General features: G+C 42.8%; 1 protein-coding gene across 4 annotated transcripts in view; it reads right to left on the bottom strand.

Moving 5' to 3' along the window:
* The window catches only part of CDK19 (cyclin dependent kinase 19), a 258,620-nt gene that overhangs the window by 15,115 nt on the left and 223,580 nt on the right, over window positions 1-19,925 (bottom strand). For 3 of the 4 annotated variants that reach the window (XM_029047094.2, XM_029047095.2, XM_029047096.1), the window contains 4 exons: window positions 14,163-14,306; window positions 13,870-13,939; window positions 11,293-11,365; window positions 1,130-1,227 (listed from right to left, as the gene is read on the bottom strand). In XM_029047094.2, coding sequence (XP_028902927.1) covers window positions 1,130-1,227; window positions 11,293-11,365; window positions 13,870-13,939; window positions 14,163-14,306 — 385 coding nt within the window. The remainder of the gene's footprint in view (window positions 1-1,129; window positions 1,228-11,292; window positions 11,366-13,869; window positions 13,940-14,162; window positions 14,307-19,925) is intronic. The other variant, XR_003753661.2, reaches the window with a different exon arrangement.

Genomic DNA, 19,925 nt, shown 5'->3' with positions numbered 1-19,925 from the left:
TAGACTTTAATACTAAATCAGAAGCCACACTGTTGCATAAAGTTGCTGAAGCATTCAAAAATGAGACACAGAGGTGATAGGAATTGTCATCCTAGATATTACTGATCAGTTTACAGCAATTAGCAAGGCCAGGAGAAGGGGAAAAAGGAACTTAAGTTATTCCAACAATGAAAATATAGAACTGGCACTTTCCAAGTAGGTTTACCACCAAAGATTGGTAGAGAGACAGATAAAGGTGAGGACTCAACAGAGCTGGGTTCTAATCCCAAATCTGCCACTTGTCTGCTGTGCGACAGTGAGCAAGTCATTCTCTGTACTTCCGTTACCTCAGCTGTAAAATGGGGATTAAGACCATGAGCTCCATGTGAGACATGGACTATGTCCAACCTGAACAACTTATACCTACTCAAATGCTGAATACAGTGCTTGGCACATTAGGAAACACACAAATGGGCTAAATACTAAGAACTTCTGTAAAATAACTACTCTGTTTCAATAGAGAAAAGGCATATTGTCTCATGAAAACTCCTCTGATTTTTGAGCAGTAGATTAAAGCATTTCAGAAAACTGGGCCCTGAATTCTTCCAAGAAATTTTCCAGATCCTAAATTGAACTGTTAACAGACAAGAAGCTGGCAAAAAGTGAGCCAAGATGAAAGGAACAGATTATTCTAAGAGTGTCCAATAGTGTCCTCCTGTCAACATGAGGAGGCCTTTAGTAACTGGCAACCTATGGTGGCCTCGTTTTAAAGGTATCAACAAACTTCCATGCTCTTGTGAAATCAAGAGGAAGCATGGATAACATCCAAGCTGTTTTAGAATGGAAAGAGCATTTTATGAGACTGCGTACAATTGAAAAGCTGGGTAGAATATTCTGATACAGAACTTCACATGTGTTATACTCCAGCTAAGCCGACGAGCAAGGAGCAATTTGGAGCTCTAGAAATCTACATTATAATCATTAACATATAAATATACATTGTACTAAATAAACACCCAAACACTGTTCTTTATACAAGGAGAGCCTGACTTGATTCAGAGAGAAACTGCTTTGGTAACAAATCTGTTTCTTAGATCACCATCAGATATATTCTTACACATAAAGAATCGCAAAATAGTAAAACACATACTCTGATGTAGGCAAGGGATCCTCCTGGAAGTAGGGATCTTGCAAGGCTTGCTCTGAGGTAATTCTCTTTGTAGGATCCATAGTGAGAAGTTTCTGAAGCTATGTTAGCATAAAAAGAAGGATTAACTATCATTAACGAACAAACGTTTGGTCTTTTGTGCAAAGGAGCATCATGTTCATTAACATTACACATGCAAGTGAAACCTTTATAAAATGGGAAAATCTCCAAGGATATAAGTGAGAAAAAGAAAAGGCACTGCCATATTGATAATACAACCTTATCAGGGAAGTACAAGGGAGAAGTAACCGCCTTTGTGACACATAAGATGGGCAGGGAATGTGTCCTTCTTCCTTCTCGTGCTCCAGTGCCATTCTCGCACCATTCCACCTCCCCCATTCCTTTCTTTTCCTTCCTTTGAAACTCATCCACCTCTACCACCCACTCCAGATTCTAGTAACAGTCATCTATCGCCCCCACAGTTCCCACCTCCAAGTTTAACCATTTTGATCCCTTTCTCACATTCCTCCTCTCTTTCTCCATGCCCCCATTGATCCTTGGAGACTTCGATATCCACAGAAATGTTCCTGACAACGCTTCTGCTGACTGCCTTCTATCACTCAACTCCACTGACCTTCGTCTCCACCCACCTCACCTACTCACCAACCTGGACACAATACTCGAGCTCATCATCTCTAACCACTGCACAGTCTCTACCTTCACCAATTTTGAAATCCCACTATCTGACCACAACCTCCTCACTGGCCTCCTCTCCCACACACCTCCCATAAATCTGTAGTATTCCCCCACAGAGAACTCCAATCTTTTGACCCCATCCACTTTTCTCAACTCACTATGCACCACTTAGCCGCCAAACCCAAACTACCTTCCCCTGATGACCAACTGACACTCTCAACACCACCCTCTCTACTGAACTCAACTCATTAGCTCCCCTATCCCTTACCATTAATCCACAGCCATGGATCACCTGCACACTCTGCCTCCTTCACTCTTGTGCCCGAGCCGCAGAGTCCTGCTGGTAGAAATCTAAATATCAGGCCAACTTCACCCCCTTCAAGTTTATCCTTGCATACCCTCTCCACTGCCCGGCAACATTATTTCTCCATTCTTATTGACATCAATGCCCATCGACCTTGCCAGTTGTTCCAGACATTTAACTCTCTCCTCAGGCCCCTTGCCCCCAATGACCTGGACACCTATTTTATCAAGAAAACTGACATCAACAGGTATGAGCTCCCTAAAATTGCCCCTGCCCCTCCTCAGTCCCTCCCTTTTCCAGTCCTCTCTTCAACTTTCCCATCCTTCCCAGCAGTATCCCTAGAAGAGATTGCCTGCATCCCCTCAAAATTCATCCCCACCACCTATGCATTTGACCGCATCTTATCAAAATTCTCACCCCTTCCCTTCTTCCCAACATCCATCTTCAACCGTTTGCTTCTTCCCCATTGACTTCTTCCCCACTATTTTCAAACATGCCCACATAACCCCTATCCTTAAAAAAACCTCCCTTGACTCCAAGGCTCCCTCCAGTTTTCATCTCCCTCCTACCATTCTTCTCCACACTCTTGAGAGAGTTATCTACATCTGCTGTCTCAAATTCCTCTCCTCCAACCTAATCCTCTTCGACCTCTCAGCTGCCTTCAACACTGTCGACCACCCCCTTCTCCTGGAAACATTCAGCCTTAGCTTCACTGACACTTTCTTCTCATTTTCTTATCTCTCTAGCTGTTCAGCCTCAGTCTCCTTCGCTGGTTCCTCCTCTGCCTTTCACTCCCTAATTGTGGAGGTCCCTCAAGGTTCAGTTCTGGGTCCCCTTCTATTCTCCATCTAACCCACTCCCTTGGAGGACTCATATGCTCCCATGGCTTCAACTACCACTTCTAGGCAGATAATACCCAAATCTACATCTCTGGCCCTGATCGCTCTCCCTCTCTGCAGTCTCACATTTCCTCCTGCCTTCAAACCATCTCTACTTGGATGTTCTCCCATCACCTCAAGCTTGCAGCATGGCTTGGTGGAAAGAGCACGGGCTTGAGAGTCAGAGGACATGTGTTCTAATCCCAGCTCCGCCACTTGTCTGCTATGTAACCTTGGGCAAATCACTTAACTTCTCTGTGTCTCAGTTACTTCATTTGTAAAATGGGGATAAAGACTGTGAGTCCCATGTGGGACAACCTGATTACCTTTTATTTACCCCAGTGCTTAGAACAGTGTTTGGCACATAGTAAGTGCTTAATACTATTATTATTGTTATTATTGCTCACCTGTCCAAAACAGAACTCCTCATCTTCCCACCCAAATCGTGTCCTCCCCCATGACTTTCCCATCACTACAGATAGCATCACCATCCTTCTTGTCTCACAAGCCCGAAACCTTGGCATTATCTTTGACTCCTCTCTCTCTCAATCAATCCGTATATCTAATCCATCACTAAATCCTGTTGGTCCCACTTGCATCACACCGGTAAATCCACCCTTTCCTCTCCATCCAAACTGCTACCCCGTTAATCACTCATCCTATCCTGCCTGGATTACTGCATCAGTCTCCTTGCTGACCTCCCTGTCTCCTGACTCTCCCCACTCCCATCCATACTTCACTCTGCTACCAGATCATTTTTCTACAAAAACGTTCAGGATATGTCACCCCGCTCCTCAAAAAACTCCAGTGGTTGCCCATCTACCTCCAAATCAAGCAAAAACTCCTTACCACTGGCTTTAAGGGCACTTTAAGGGCACCTCGCTCCTCTCCTTCTACAATCCAGCCCACATGCTTCGCTCCTCTAATGTTAACCTTCTCACTGTGCCTCGATTTTGTCTATCTCGCTGCCAACCTCTCGTCCATGTCCTGCCTCTAGCCTGGAACATTCTCCCTCCTCAAATTGAGAAACGATTACTCCCCCCCCAATTTCAAAACCTTACTGAGGCACATCTCCTCCAAGAGACCTTCCCTGACTCAGCCCTCCTTTCCTCTTCTCCCACTCCCAGCCCCACAGTACTTATATAAATATCCGTAAATTATTTATTTATATTTATGTCTGCCTCCCCACCTCTAGACTACAAGCTCATTGTGGGCAGGGAATATGTCCATTTATTCTTGTATTGTATATTCCCAAGCGCTTACTACAGTGCTCTGCACACAGTAAGTGCTCAATAAATACAACTGAATGAATGAAGGAATGTTATATTGTTGTGTTGTACTCTCCCAAGCACTTAGTACAATGAATACGATTGACTGATTGTTTAATATGGCCCTTCTCTCTGTGGACTATCACAGCAGGAACTGAATAAGGCCACTACAGGAAGAAAAATTATGGAAGGAAGAGGGAAGGGAAGAAGAAACAAAAGGTCAAAGAGGTAGAAGGGGAATCTGAATGTGAAAACAAACTAAGACTTTTAAGGACTGATTATCCCATTGAGGCAAACAGAAAGAACTTCCTAAAGCTTGATTTGAAACTTTCCCCAACTTGATCTATCCCATTCAGGGGATGGTTGAATACAGTAAGTTCCTTCATTTTTCGCAATGTTTTCGCTCTACTGGTTATTGCACAAAAATATACTTTACATTCATGGGTTGGGCTATAAAATGGCCAGAAACAGAGAAAAAATTAGTAATAAAGGTTAATTCATTAAAAAATTTTAAAAATATTCAACATCTGCATTAAGCATCAACACCTGCATTTCTTACTCTAATAAGGATGAGAGTGTCCAAGTGCTCAAAGTGTGTACGTGCTGGGTGGAAGGATGGGTGCAGATGTGTTTCCTCCCTTTTGTAAAATACACAGATATATCTTCACTCCTGCTCTCTCCTCACAGGTTTGCTGAAAGTAGATAGCTAAGCCTGATGGTTGGTGGGGTTGCCAGTTTAGCAATGAACCATTACTGTTTCAGTCTAACCACTTTGGACCAATTTCTGGCCAGGTCCATCCCACACCTATCTAGCTTCCAAACTGTCCCTCCCTCACCAAGGAATCTGAGTCATCTGCTTCCTTGAGGTAGTAAGAAAGCCAATCTTCATGTTTTGTTTCTCAACCAATTCTGTTCATTGCTCTCAACCCTTTCAGTTAATGTGACAGAGGAAGCTGTGGAAAGCTCCTAATAGCACATTTCCTCCAAAAGGCCTTTCCCGATTAAGTCACCCTTTCCCCTACTCTTCTTGTTTCTGCATTACCTATGCACGTGGATCTTACCTTTTAAGCACTTTGATATTCACCCCAGTCCCACAAGCACTTATGAACATATACTTATATTCTATTTTGCCTATCTGTAATTTGTTTTAATGTCTGTCTCCCCCTTAGACTAAGCTCCTGGGCAGGGGTCATGTTTACCAAATCTACTGTATTGATTTGAAAGGGAGGTCAGTCTCCTCACAAATCTCTCTGCCTCCTGTTTCTCCCAACTCTAATCCATACTTCACACTGTTGCCCGGATCATTTTTCTAAAAAAAACTATCAGTCTACACATCCCCACTTCTCAAGAACCTACAGAACCTCAACATCAAACGGAAACTAGTTACCATTGGCTTTAAAGCACTCAGTCAGCTAGCCTCCTCCTACAATACCTCACTGATGTCCTAAAACCCAGTCCACACACTTCGTTCCTCTAATGCCAACATACTCATTACATCTCAATCTCACTTTTTCTCCCTGACAACCCAGTCAATTCATAAATCAATTAATCATGTTTATTGAGGGCTTAATATGCAGAACACTGACTGCACTAAGCACTTGGGAAAGTATAATATATCAGAGTTGGTAGATATAGTCCCTGCCCTCAAGGAGATTACAGACTTGAAAGGGAGACAGACGATATAAATAAATAAATTACAGATATGTTCATAAATGCTCTGGGGGTAAGGGTGACGTGAATAAAGGGTACAAATCCAAGTATAAGGGTGATGCCAAAGGGAGTGGAAGAAAAGGAAATGAGGGCTTAGTTGGGGAAGGACATGTGCTTTCAATAAGGCTTTGTAGGAGGGGAGAAAGATTATCTGTTGGATATGAAGTTGGCGGGGGCGGTGGGAAGAAGGGGAGAGTTCCAGGCCAGAGATAGGACACGGGCGAGTGATCGGTGGTGAGATAGATGAGATCTTGGTACAGATGAGTAGGTTGCATTAGAGGAGTAGTGTGCAGACTTGGCATAGTGGATAGAGCACAGGCCTGGGAGTCAAAAAGCCATGAGTTCTAATCCTGGCTCTGACACGTCTGCTGTTTGACCTTGGGGAAATCACTTCACTTCTCGTTGACTCAACTGCTTCTGTAAAATGGGGACTGAGACTGTGAGCTCCACATGGGTCAGGGACTGTGTCCAACCCAATTTGCTTGTATCCACCCCAGGGTTTAGTACAGTGGCCGGCACATAGTAAGCACTTAACAAATACCATAATTATTATTATTATTATGATTATTAAATCACTAGATGTGAGAAGCAGTGTGGCCTAGTGGAGTCAGAAGGACCTGAGTTCTAATCCCTGCTTCACCACTTGTCTGCTGTGTGATCTTAGGCAAGTCTTAGATCTTAGGCAACTTCTCTGTGCCTCACTTTAAAGTTAAGGAGTTTCTATTTCATGTGGAGGTGGTTGGGCAACCACAGAGGTTCTTGAGGACTGGGGAAACATGGACTGAATGGTTCAGTAGAAAAAATGATCTGGGCAGCAGATTGAAGTATGGACTGAAATGGGGAGAGACAAGAGGCCAGGAGATCAGCAAGGAGGCTAATAACAATAATGGTAAGTGACAGATACTGTACTATGTGCCGAAATGGATGCAAACAAATCAGGATGGACACAGTCCCTGTCCCACATGGGGCTCACGGACTCAATCCCCATTTTACAGAGGAGGTAACTGAGGCCCAGAGAAGTGACTTACCCAAGGTCAAACAGCAGACACGTAACCGAGCCAGAATTAGAACCCAGGTCCTTCTTACTCCCAGGCCCATGCTCTGTTCACTAGGCCATGCTGCTTCTGCAGTAGTAAAGACAGAATACAATAAGTGTCTGGATTTATGCAGTAGCAGTTTGGATGGAGAGAAAAGGGTGGATTTTAGCAATGTCTTGAAGGTTGAAATGACAGGATTTGTTGACACTGAATATGTGGGTTGAACGAAAGAGATGAGTTGAGGATAACGCCAAGGTTGTGAGACAGGGAGGACAGTGGTGCTGTCTACGATGATCGGAAATTCAGGGGGAGGGCAGGATTTGGGTGGGATGATGAATTCTGTTTTGGACAGCTTAAGATTGAAGTGTTGGTGAGACATCCAAGTAAAGATGTCTGAGGGCAGTAGGAAATGTGAGACTGTAAAGAAGGTGAAAGATCAGGCCTGGATATGTAGATTTGGGAATCATCCACAAAGAGATAGTGGTTGAAGGCAAGGGAGCGAATGAGTTTTCCAAGGGAGTGGGTTTAGATGGAGAATAGAAGGGGATCCGGAAATAAGTCTTGAAGGATCCCCACAGTTAGGCAGTGGGAGGTAGAGGAGGAGCCCACAAAAGAGGCTGAGAAGGAGAGGCCAGAAAGATAGGAGGAGGAAAACCAAGAGAGGACACGTTGGATAATGTTTCCAGAAGAAGGGGGTAGCTGATAGTGTCAAAGGCAGCTGAGAGACCGAGGAGAATAAGAATGAATTAGAGGCCATCGGATTTAGCAACAAGAAGATCACTGGTGACTTTTAGAGGGCAAGTTTTGTGGAGTGAAGTTGGGGGAGAAGGCAGATTGGAGGTGGTCAAGGAGACAACTGGAGAGAAAGTGGAGGCAGAGAGTACAGACAACTCACTCAAGGAGTTTGGAAAGGAATGGTAGGAGGGAGATGGCGTGATACATCTCTACTCTTTCCCCTTCTATGTCTCCTCGGCATTGGATTTTATCCATATATCTTGGATCTTTGATCTTAGAGAAGCAACATGGTTTAGTGGCTGGAGCAAGTGCCTGGCAGTCAGAAGGTTCCCAGCTTCACCACTTTGCTGTGTGATCCTGGGCAAGTCACTTCACTTTTCTGGGCCTCATTTCCCTCCTCTGGAAAATGGGGATTGAGACAGTGAGCCCCACGTGGGACAGAAACTGCGTCCTACCTGATTTGCTTGTATCCACCCCAGCGCTAATGTGTCAGTGGCTGGCACTTAGTAAGTATTTAACAAACACCACAATAATTATTATTATTATTATACCCTTAAGCACATGATGTTGACCGCACCCGCAGCCCCATATCACTTACATACGTACCCGTAATAAATAAAGAAATTTCCATTATTGTTTGTTTCCCTTCTAGACTATGAGCTCCTTTACGGCAGGGAACACGTCTACCAACTCAGGTGTATTATACTCTCCCAAGCCCTTTGTACGGTGCTCTCTACATACAGTAGGCATTCAATAAGTACCACTGATGGACTGAATGATTGACTGTTTACTTTCCCAAGTGCTTAGCAGAGTGCTCTGCACACAGTAACCCCTCAGTAAACACCACTGATCGTCTAAGAGGATATTTATTCATTATCACAACGTTATTCTGCCTCTGTCACCACTGTTTATTCACTGATTAAATAGTATTCACTATTTTAGAACTTTGTAGGGCTTCCTTCAACACGTCTCAGTCACGGTCTACCAAAGAGGACAGAAGGAGCAAAGGACAACCCCCTTCTCCTGGAGACATGTAACCTTGGCTTCCCTGACACTGTCCTCTCTTGGGTCTCCTCCTAACCGTCTGGCCGCTCATTCTCAATCTCAAGGCACATCTCTGGATCTCCCATGCTCCATCTCTGCCCAATCCCTTGATGAACTCATTCTCTCCCATGGCTTCAACTTCCAGCTGTATGCCGGTGATGCCCAAATCTACATCCGTAGTCTCATTTTTCCTCCCGCCTTTGGGATATCTCTACTTGGATGTTCTGCTGACATCTAAAATTTAACAGGGAAACCGTGTGTCCTAGTTGGAAGAGCATGAGCCTAGGAGTCAGAGGATCTGGGTTCTAATCCTGATTCCACCACTTTGCTGAGGGACCTTGGGCAAATTTCTCTGTACCTCAGTTACCGCATCTGAAAATGGGAATTAAGACTGTGAGCACTATGTGGGACAGGGATTGTGTCCAACCCAATGATCTTGTATCTACCCCAGTGCTTAGTACAGTAGCTGGTACATAGTAAGCACTTAATTAATACCATGAAAAAAAAAATGTCCAAAACAACTCATCTTCCCATCCAAACCCAAATCAAATCTTCCCACTGACTTTCCCATCACTGTAAACAGCTCCACCATCCTGTCTCACAAACACACAATTTTAGCATTATCTTGACTTCTCTCTCCCATTTAATCCAAATACTCAAATCTGTCACCAAATCTACAACATTCCTGAAATCTGCCCTTTCCTCTCCATCCAAACTGCTCCCATACCAATCCAAGCATTTATCTTAGTCCACCTTGACTACTGCACCAGTCTCCTCACTGACCTCCCTGACTCCTTTCTCTCCCCACAATAATCCATACTTCACTCTGCTGCATAAATTATCTTCCTGTAATAAATGTTCTGATGAAATCTACCCCTTCTCAAGAACACCCAGTGGTTGTCCATCCACCTCCACACCAAATAGAAATTCTTTACCATTGGCTTTAAAGCAATCAGTCATCTTGCCCCCTACTACTTTACTTCACTATCTCCTACAGACCAGCCCACACACTTCACTCCTCTAGTCCAGCTTGCTCACTCTGCACCAATCTCATCTATCTCGCTTTTAACCGCTTTCCCCCACTCTCCTCCTTCCATATACACCAGACCACCACTCACCCCACCTTCAAAGCCTTATACTAAGGTCACATCTCCTCCAAGAGGCCTTCCCTGATTAAGCCCCTCTTCCCCAACTGCTGCTCTCTTCTTCATCATCTATGAACCGGGATCTGTACACTTTAGTTGGGCACTTGGTTTTCACCTCACCCTCAGCCCCACAACACTTATGTACATATCCATAACATTCATTATATTAATGTCCATCTCCCCCTCCAGACTGTAAGCTCAATGTGGGCAGAGAAGTTGTCTACCAACTCTGTTGTACTGTACTCTCCCAAGCACTTAGTACAGTGCTCAGTACAGCACATTGAGTACTCCATAAGCACTCCATATCTGTTGCCGAATTGTACATTCCAAGCGCTTAATATGGTGCACTGCACATAGTGAGCGCTCAATAAATACTATTGAATGAATGAGTAAATATCACTGATCGAGAGAGAAGAGAGGGGTGAAATGTAAAGTGTTACTGTTGCCTTGTTTATGGCATCTGCTGCTTTATCAATCAATCAATCAACAGTATTTACTGAGTGCTTACTGTGTGCAGAGCATTGCACTAAACACTTGAGGAAAATGCAACAGAGTTGGTAGACTAGTATGAGCCTTTCAAAGGCTATTCAGGGCAAAGATAGGACAGGATTGGCAGCAGGTCACTTGAGAGCAGAGCTGGAGGCTGACAGGCCTGTGATTTGCTAATGTTTTCTGGGCTTCTGCTATTGCAAAAATGATTCTGGGTCCAGACAAGCAACGTGGTTGATGGCTGGCTGACAGATCATGTCCCAGATGTGCAGACCCACTGGGTGCAGGCCACTATCATAGCAGCTTCAGTGCTCCAACCCCTGCCTGTTGCCCGTGAACCCTCCAGACCCTCTCCCTGGGCAGATTGGGCAAGGAAGGTTAGGCTCCTTCCTATGGGGCTTAAGGGTAGAGGGTAACAGGTACTGATCATACCCATTCCCTGCTCACACTCTGCCCAAGGCAGTACCCTCATCATCTTCCTTCAATTGCAAGGAAGGGCTTTATCTCTGGCCCCTTCCTGGATCCAAGGAGCGTGATGGGCTAGCCGAGGCTGCCCTTCCTGTCCAAAAAGCTGAGGTTCCGAAGTCACTAACTTTGTCCCTTTGGTCCCTTACTCGGAGGTAATTGCCATCTTCAGGGAAAACTCTGATTTTCCTTTAAGGACACAGATTCTTTGGGAAAAAATAATTAAAACATCTTTAACATCATCTTAAATTCACCTGATTTTATTAAATTTACATAACTTTCCCTTTCTTTTGGAGGAGGGGTACTAGTTGATGCTTCTTTTCCATAATAGGTTATAGGAATGGTCAGAGCTAAATTGACAGTTAGGTTTTAAACAATAGTTAAAATACACCTACCAAAAGGAAAACTTTGCTGTCAGGCTTGACTTTATGTTTCTCCATGTACTTTATGAGGCTACTATTGGCATATCTGCAAAATTAAGTCAAAAGAACACTTTATTTTCTTGCATAAAGAAAAACATCAATTCAACAGAAAACCTTATGCTCATTTGTTAGCTAGTTTGTTACCAATTTTACCCCATTATTTTGAATGACAAGACTTCTAAAAGTGAATAAGAAATATAATCCTTTGCCCGGAAGCCAGGCAGGAAAGCATATACTTGGAGGAAGCAGACATAAAGGGAAAAGCACAGTAAATTTGCCACTGCTTCTCAAGCTATATGTCTCTCCCAATTAGTACTTCCATGTCTTCTAGACCATTGTTTCCATATCCAGTGCACAAAATTTTAAAGCTTCTTTGAGAATTAAATCTGCAATTTTACCTGTTTTGGTTATGCCTCACCCAAATAGGTTCATGCTTTAGGGACCAATGGAGAGAAAGATAGGAAGATCTTTTGTTCACAAAGCCCTAGAGCCCAGGGGACTAGGGCAAGAATGGAATGTGGGGAGAATGGAAAGAAGAAGAGGAAAACATGCAGAGGAAGAAAGAGGTTAGGAGAGGAGGGTTACGGGGAAAAAAAAGAAAGAGTGGAACAGAGGAAAGAAAGGGAGAAGAAAAAGAAAAGAAGGGGGAAATGAGAGGGGAAAAGGGACAGCAAGAGGAGAGGATACTCCAAGCCTCCAGCCAAGCTATCGCTGCTATGGCACCAAGATTAGGGCTTCATTTTTTCCCCTCCGACCAGTGTGGATATCTCCTTCCTCATCAGGTTTGGGGATCAGGCTGGAGTCTCCCCTTTCTCCTGGTCCACACCCTGGTCCATCCAAACAGACTATCAGATCAAGAAGCCACAGCCTTGGCTGGAAGTAAAAAAAATGCCCCCTCAGCTGTCTCCAGCCATTAACGGTGAGGTTTAAAGAAACCAAGAAAAATGACCCCACAAATGAAAAAGTATAGTGAAAATATCCACTACTCTGAAATGGAAGCCTCTGGTCACGCTTTTAATTTTTTTAAATCTGTCAGCAAGCTCATTGATCTTTTCAGTGCCCAGACACTGCTCAAACAGCATCACGAGAAGCAGATAAGGCGGACATTTAAAAAATCTACATTTCTAAAACGCTAATCTAAGTTTAACATTTACTAGTGCTTTGGGAAATTTCTTCTCCATTTAGAGCAAGCTTTTCCAAATATACACTGTACCTGTGTACTTGAAATTGTACATCTAGGTTTGAGCCATGATAACTGGTGCAGTGTTACCAGTGGTCTGAGGGCCACCATGCCTACAGCCCAGGGTCACTGTCAAGTAAGAGCATCCAGAAACCCACACTCAGCCAGCATCAGTCCAAGGTAGACAATTTGTTTATCTCTGGAACTGCTCAAGGAGAAACTTCATCTCGAGGTTCACACATACCAGCATCAACACAAAGATCTCTCAGAAAAGTGTTCCTGTTTACTGTTCTCAAAAGGAAAAGGAATCGGTCCTCCTCACATCACCAGATGAGGGATTCTGGAAAAGGGATTCTCCCCGCCCACCCCTCAACGGCTCCAAACACACACACACACACACAACTCTCACATGTTCCCCACATATCATCATCAAAACAAAAGAGGAACTTGCTCATCACGCAGGCCTCTTGGATGAACTGGGAACTAAGGGGAGGAGTTTGAGTTTCTTAAAATATAAATAGCATAAGCTTTTGCTGCCAAGGTATGCATCCCCCAGGTTAGGCTGGGATGGGGCATCTTGGTATATGGGGCCAGTGAAGCGCCTAAATGAAGAGGAGCTGTCGTAAGTCATGAACCCAGTATGCTGTCCCTTCAGTGATGGTTACCGAACGGAACAGTCCTGAGAAGCAGAGTAGTTTAGTGGAATGAGCATGGGCTTGGGAGTCAGAGTGGTGGGTTCTAATCCCGGCTCCGCCACTTGTCAGCTGTGTGACTTTGGGACAGTCACTTAACTTCTCTGTGCCTCAGTTACTTCAACTGTAAAATGGGGATAAAGACTGTGAGCCCCATGTGGGACAACCCTGATTACCTTTTATCTAGCCCAGTGCTTAGAACAGTGCTTGGCACCTAAGTAAGCGCTTAACAAATACCATAATCATTATCATTATTATTATTATTATTCCGAGTGGGTCAAGGGTAACAGTTGGTCCAGTGGAACAAGTTCTACTCAGGGAATCAGAGACCTGGGTTCTAGTCCAACTTCTTCTGTACCTGACTAACACGGGCAAAGACTCCCCACGCTCTTCGCAGTGTAGCGCCCCACCTATCCACTTAAACTGCTTGGTGCTTTCCATGACCCAGGGAGAACAGGACCGGCAAGATCAAGAGAATGTGAGTGAGAGTATGCAAATCTCTACCACTATAATAAATTCCTTTTTCCAGGGTCTTGGTCCTCAAGTCTCAGTACTGGTCCTGAAAGGGGATTCCATCTATGACAAGCTCTAAACAGTGCTTCATCCACACTAGTTAAAAAAATATTCTAAGTGTTTCTGTTGGAACAAATAGCTCTCTTTCTATATTAAACTCCTTACGTTGTTCTTCTGAAGTCTTTTTGAAGTGTTGGATATTCTGGCATCTTCCGTATATCTTCCCAGTCTTTATCTTAAAACAAAACATATGTAGAATAATACCAGTTAGTTTTAGAGATAAATCCTAATAAAGACAGTGGTAATTGATGTTAAACTTCCTCAATTCTTCATGATCAAATCCAAAGTCACTGTCTACTAATATTTAATAACTAGGTTTAAGAACAGAACACAGCCTTCTTGCCCCTCCACAAAGAAAACAGATTCTTGATACTTGGTTTGGAATGAAACCAGATCACCTGCAGGGAACCCCATGACGCTGAAAATACGATCCAGTTGATCATGATGAAAAGGATTGCTTGTTTTGATGTCCTCTTGTCGACAATGAAAAATAGGTTCTGAAGTCAATAGTTCAGCAAATATGCAGCCAATTGCCCATATATCTGGGAAGGAAAAAAGAAGAGTTTATTTTATGAATGTTCTATAATACATCCTACAGATATGCTCATTAGCTGTGAAATGATAGGCAACAGCTACATTATATTAATCAAGGGGAAATGAAATAGCCCTAGAACCACAATCCAAACCAAACAAATTTCCTTGTGAATTTCTACCCAAAGTTGCATTCTCGGCATTTTAATGCTTTACGCAATGCAATCCATGGTCTTAAAGCACAAGCCTCCTCAAACACCACTGACAATTTAATCTTCAGAATATTCAAATGGCAATCAAAAGCAGAGGATAATACACTGAAACAACTGTGTTATGTGCATACTGATATGGCAGAATTTATGACTGTCCCTGAAACTAGATAAAATGGCTAAGACCCCAATTTCATTCAAATAATGACTTGCTTTTCTCAGCCAAATATCCAGGCATCCATGCTAGTTAATAAATAAGTGAATGAGTATTATTTTGAAGATTACAAAACTGCAGCAATGTAACGAATCTATCAATCAACTTCAGCAATCTGACAAATGAAAATAAATTTCAATCATAAGCATTAGCTGAAAACAAGCCTCGTTTTAATGGAGGGAGGTTCCAAATTACAAAAGGAAACAAAACCCAAGAAAAGATGAAAAAATATAAAGAAAACTAAAATAAAAGGTTCACATACTTTAATGGCATTTTCAAGTAAGAAAACATAATGCAGCTTTCATTACTTGATTTAGGTTACCCCACTAAATTATCTCTAGACTTCAAAAATGTTATCAACTGAGATCTTGGAATATTATGAAGCATTTTATTCCTCTTCACATGAAACGAACAAAAAACAAAAACAAAGTTTGATAAGTACCCGGGAACTATAAGGAAATCATTGTACCATAGTATGTAAAATACCCAAAACAATTCTCTGATGCTAAAAAACTCTTGAAGGGAAATAATTTTTAAGTGAAAATGCCAAATGGTAGTTTATTTACATGTCCTATTCTGTTTGAGAAGGGCTACTGACAATAAAATAGGACCAGAAATAAGACATAAGTACAAACTCATCAAAAACTCATCTATTTCTGCTGTAGTTTTAGAATTAGGCATTCACAGATCTGGGAATTTGACAGGCTAAATGATCCTAGCATTTCACCTCAACATTACAGAATCCACTTGAAGAACGTTATTTAAAAGAATGTGTGACGATTCTATTTTCTCTTAGAATTAAAGCTTTGAGTAAGAAGAGAATTCCTTAACTACATAGGGTTGACTTTATCAGACTACTGTATGGTGATTTTAAAAATAAATATAGGAAACCCTATGTGTCTTTTCCAGGGTGTTTTTTCATTTTCTCTACCAAACTCTGCAGGAGTTCTGGATGCCTTCGACATGACTGGACAGCAATCATTCATGTGACTTTAAAAGGAAGCCAGTTGTTCCTTACGCTGTGCTCCAATATTCTAAATGAGCTCCATTATTCTAAATTACATTCTAAACTGCATGTGATATGACCTCTTTCCTAATAAGAAAAGGTGTCAAACTCTTTCGTTGCTACTGCTGTTGTTTAAACCACGGTGGATTCAAGATGACAGATACCTTAAAGTCACAAGGGGATCTATCCATTCTTTTGAACTACTCACCTAAGGTAAGTAAAATAAATCACAGGGCTATTACTCTGAGGTATTTGCCAGCTGAAAGGTGGAGAATGCTGCTCAGGGTATAAACCCCGATGCCCTTCAGGGAAACAGTTCCATCCTACTATTCAAGGCTCACAGCAGCCTGCCCTGAGTCAACTGATAGGTTCATGCCAAGCAATTTGGCTCATAGTCTATCTTCAGACTGAGCCAGATTTAGCTGTCCCTGCACACCACTAGAAGTTGGTTCTCAGGAATTTCACCCTCAATGCAGAGGGGAGAGAGAAAAGGAGATTTTAAAAGACATTTTAAAAGATTTTTACAAGAGCTGGATGGTGGGGGTGGCTTCGAACCAGTAACTGGGTGAGGAATCTGTTGAGGAATGACAGGATGCTGTCATGAGGCAGAGGTGAGGCAGCAAGAGGTGAAAGTTCAAAAGTGCCCAGCCTGTCGGAAGCAGCACGGATGTGAATGCTCATCTGGGAGGGGAGCACAGTGGTTCCAGTACAACAGGGGTGTAGCAGGGTCCCACTGGAGAATTCTGAGTTCAGGGAGTCAGAAAGCTGCATGTGCACCCAATGTTACACAATGGCAGTGGAATGGAATAGAACAAAGGGGAAAGCGTGCCCTTTGAGTATTGTATTCCAGAAAGAAGTCACTTGGCAATTATTTTGAGGTTGACTCCTCCCTGCAGCATTTTCCCATTCATTCATTCATTCATTCAATAGTATTTATTGAGCGCTTACTATGTGCAGAGCACTGTACTAAGCGCTTGGGATAAACAAGTCGGCAACAGATAGAGACAGTCCCTGACGTTCCCCACCCCCAACCCACACACTCTGCAAATACACTATCTTGAAACAAACCTCCCCTCTACATTCCAACACATTTTTATTTTGCTACATTCTCCCTAAAAATTTCCCCTCCCACCCACTTCCCGCGGTCAGACATTCACAGATACATGATTCACTCGCTTCCCTTTGGGTTTCAGCTGCCTAAAAAACATGTAAAATGGAACAGTATTAGAAGCAAGAATTTTTTCTTTCACATGCCAACCCAGCCTCACCCTCTCGGGACCCAGTGGGCTGAGATCAACTTGCTCTGAACTCTCTACACAGATGTGTTCTGACATTCTCCTAGACGCGACCTACTGATCCCGTGAGCTGCCGTGCTTTACTTTAAAGTGCATCTTTGGGCATGCTCACAGGTTTGCCTGTGCACATATAGTATGAGCTTGGAGCCCTTTTTGTTCTGAGGCAACCTGAATGCAAGAGGAATGATCAGGGAGCATTCTCCACTCCCCACCTCAGTCCCATGGGACAGGACAGCAGAGGGAAAGGGGAGAAAACAGAATTAAGGAAGCAGAAAGAAATAAAAGAGAAAATTGGGGGGAGGGTGAGAAGTCAGAGAGAGTAGGGGGAATAACAATAACAAATTGCCAAAGGTCTCTAGTGCCCTCATGATTAAAAATAAAGCACATATTCTAAATAGCTAAAACTAATAAATTGCTTAGTGGAAAAGGGACGGGACCTTGAGAGTCACGAGACCTGGGTTCTAGTCCCAGCTTCATTTGTCAACTGTGTGACTGTAGGCAAGTCACTTAACCATGTTGTATCTTTGTTCCTCGTCTTTGCCTGTTCTCCCCAACTCTTAGGCTCTGATCTCCATGTAGTTCAGGAACTGTGTCTGATCTGATTATTCTGTATCCTCCCTAGTGCTTGGCACATAGTCAATACCTAACAAGTATTATAAGTATAATAATATTATTAAATGCTTGGCACAAAGTTCACTTCACCAAAGAACAAAATATATTTTCAATATTTCAGAAAAAGAATTCCATCCCATCTTCCCTCTGCCTCAGAACATGTAATTATATGAATTCCTCGAACCTAAAGGTTGAACTATAAACATTAATTCTGATTCTGAAGATTTTATTCTGAAAAACTTCCATTTGTTCTGTATTTTAGTCTAGTACAGTGCTATGAACCCTGTGGGTATGCAATAATGAAATGTTGATTGAAATGGTAATTTGCATTGATGTCACTAGTTATTGCCCTCAAGGACTGCAAAGTAAACTGATTTCCAAAGAACTAAAATTGTGTTCTTCATTTATCAATACTATTTATTCAATACCTACTGTGCATAGAGCACCGTACTAAGAATTAAAGTAAAATACATGATCCCTGCCCTCAAGGAGTTTACAATCTAACAGAAGAAATGGACATGCATTTATGGCTTTCTATTTATATTATAGATAATGGCTAAAAAGAGAGATACAACTAGTTAAAATAAGACAATGGAAAGATGGAAAAATGACAGACGATGGACAGATTGAAAAATCAGATGAAATTCAATAAGTGCAAGATAGTGAACAAACATCACAAAGCTAGATGGAAACGGCTAATACAAGTCGAGCGTAATAGTTTTAGGGGCCAGGTTATCAAGTTAAATATGGGACAGCAATAAAATCTTGTTATTCCACAAGTCAAGCCTGGAACAGGAACTCTGATTAATTAAGAAGAGTATAACAACAAATGAATGTAAAAATTTGGAACTAATTCTTCCACTATATTCCACACAAGCCATTTCCTTATTAGTCTGTTGTGTCCATTCTGGCCAGGGAACTGTAAAAGGAATAAGGAGAAATTTGAGAAGATGTAGAAAACAGTGGCAAAAATTATTAAAGGGACAGAAAATATATCCAGAGAGAACTGGAAGTTTTAGCTTGGAAAAGAGAAAGCTGGAAGATGGCTTAATAACTGTGGTCAAATAGAAAGAGAAATTACATCTTTTGGCTACCAGGAGCAGGCCGTGGGAATGGCCTGGCCTTGGGAGGGGTCGGCTCACAGAGGCATCTGGTGAGGCTGTCAGCTGGACTAAAAGAATGGACTCGGGAGGGAAGGTGAGAAGAAAACAGGGGAGCAGCTACGACATTTCTCTCTTGGATCCTGGTTCTTGCCTGTGCTACTCCAAAGCTGAAGGCGGTGGCATGAAGTGGGAGGTCAACAGAAAAAAATTGCAGGGAAGTGTATGTTACCTATTTGAAAGGAACCTAAATGTATATTGTGATTATGCGACATGGGCAGCAGTATGTACTCTCCCACACACTTGGTACAGTGCTCTGCACACAGTCAGTGCTCAATAAACATCACTGATTGACTGACTGTCTCGCTGCCACAGCCACTGAATGCCAGCTGCAGGAGCCCCAGGCCAAATCTGGATTCCCCTTTGACAGTGAGGGAGGACCTCACACACGTTTATTGAAACCAAACAAGAAGACTATAATTCATTTTGGGGGAATTTCAGTTAGACCTAAGGAAGACTTTCTCAACTACTGGGGTAGACAAAATACCACAATGAACTAATAATAATGATGGCCAAGCACTGTTCTAAGTGCTAGGGTAGATGCAAAATAATCAGGTTGTCCCACGTGGGGCTCAAAGTCTTAATCCCCATTTTCCAGACGAGGTGACTGAGGCCCGGAGAAGTTAAGTGACTTGCCTGAAGTCACACAGCTTATAAGTGGTGGAGCTGGGGTTAGAACCCCTGACCTCTGACTCCCAAGCTCGTGCTCTTTCCACTAAGCCACGCTGCTTCTCTACCAACTATTCTAGATGGTTTAATTTTTCACATACTGGTAGGCTAGTGAAAAGAGCCCGGGCCTGGGAGTCAGAAGGACCTGGGTTCTAATCCTGGCTCCACCACTTGCCTGCTGTGTGAACTTGGGCAAATCACTTCACTTCTGTGTGCCTCAGTTCCCTCATCTGTAAAATGGGAATAAAGACTGTGAGCCCCATGTGGGACAGGGACTGTGTCCAACCGGATTACCTTGTATCTACCCCAGTGCTTAGTACAGTGCCTAGCACAGAGTAAGTGCTTAACAAATACCATTATTACTATTATGCTGAATCAGAACTGAACGATCAGTGACCCATCTAATTCTTGTATCTACACCAGCACTTAGCATAATGCTTTGACAGATTATAAGTGCATCGTCAT

This window comes from Ornithorhynchus anatinus, chromosome 19 (genome assembly GCF_004115215.2).
Source record: "Ornithorhynchus anatinus isolate Pmale09 chromosome 19, mOrnAna1.pri.v4, whole genome shotgun sequence".
NCBI classification, from domain to species: domain Eukaryota; kingdom Metazoa; phylum Chordata; class Mammalia; order Monotremata; family Ornithorhynchidae; genus Ornithorhynchus; species Ornithorhynchus anatinus.
Note: the sequence above shows the minus strand (reverse complement) of the source record. Positions and strands in the feature narration are given on the sequence as shown.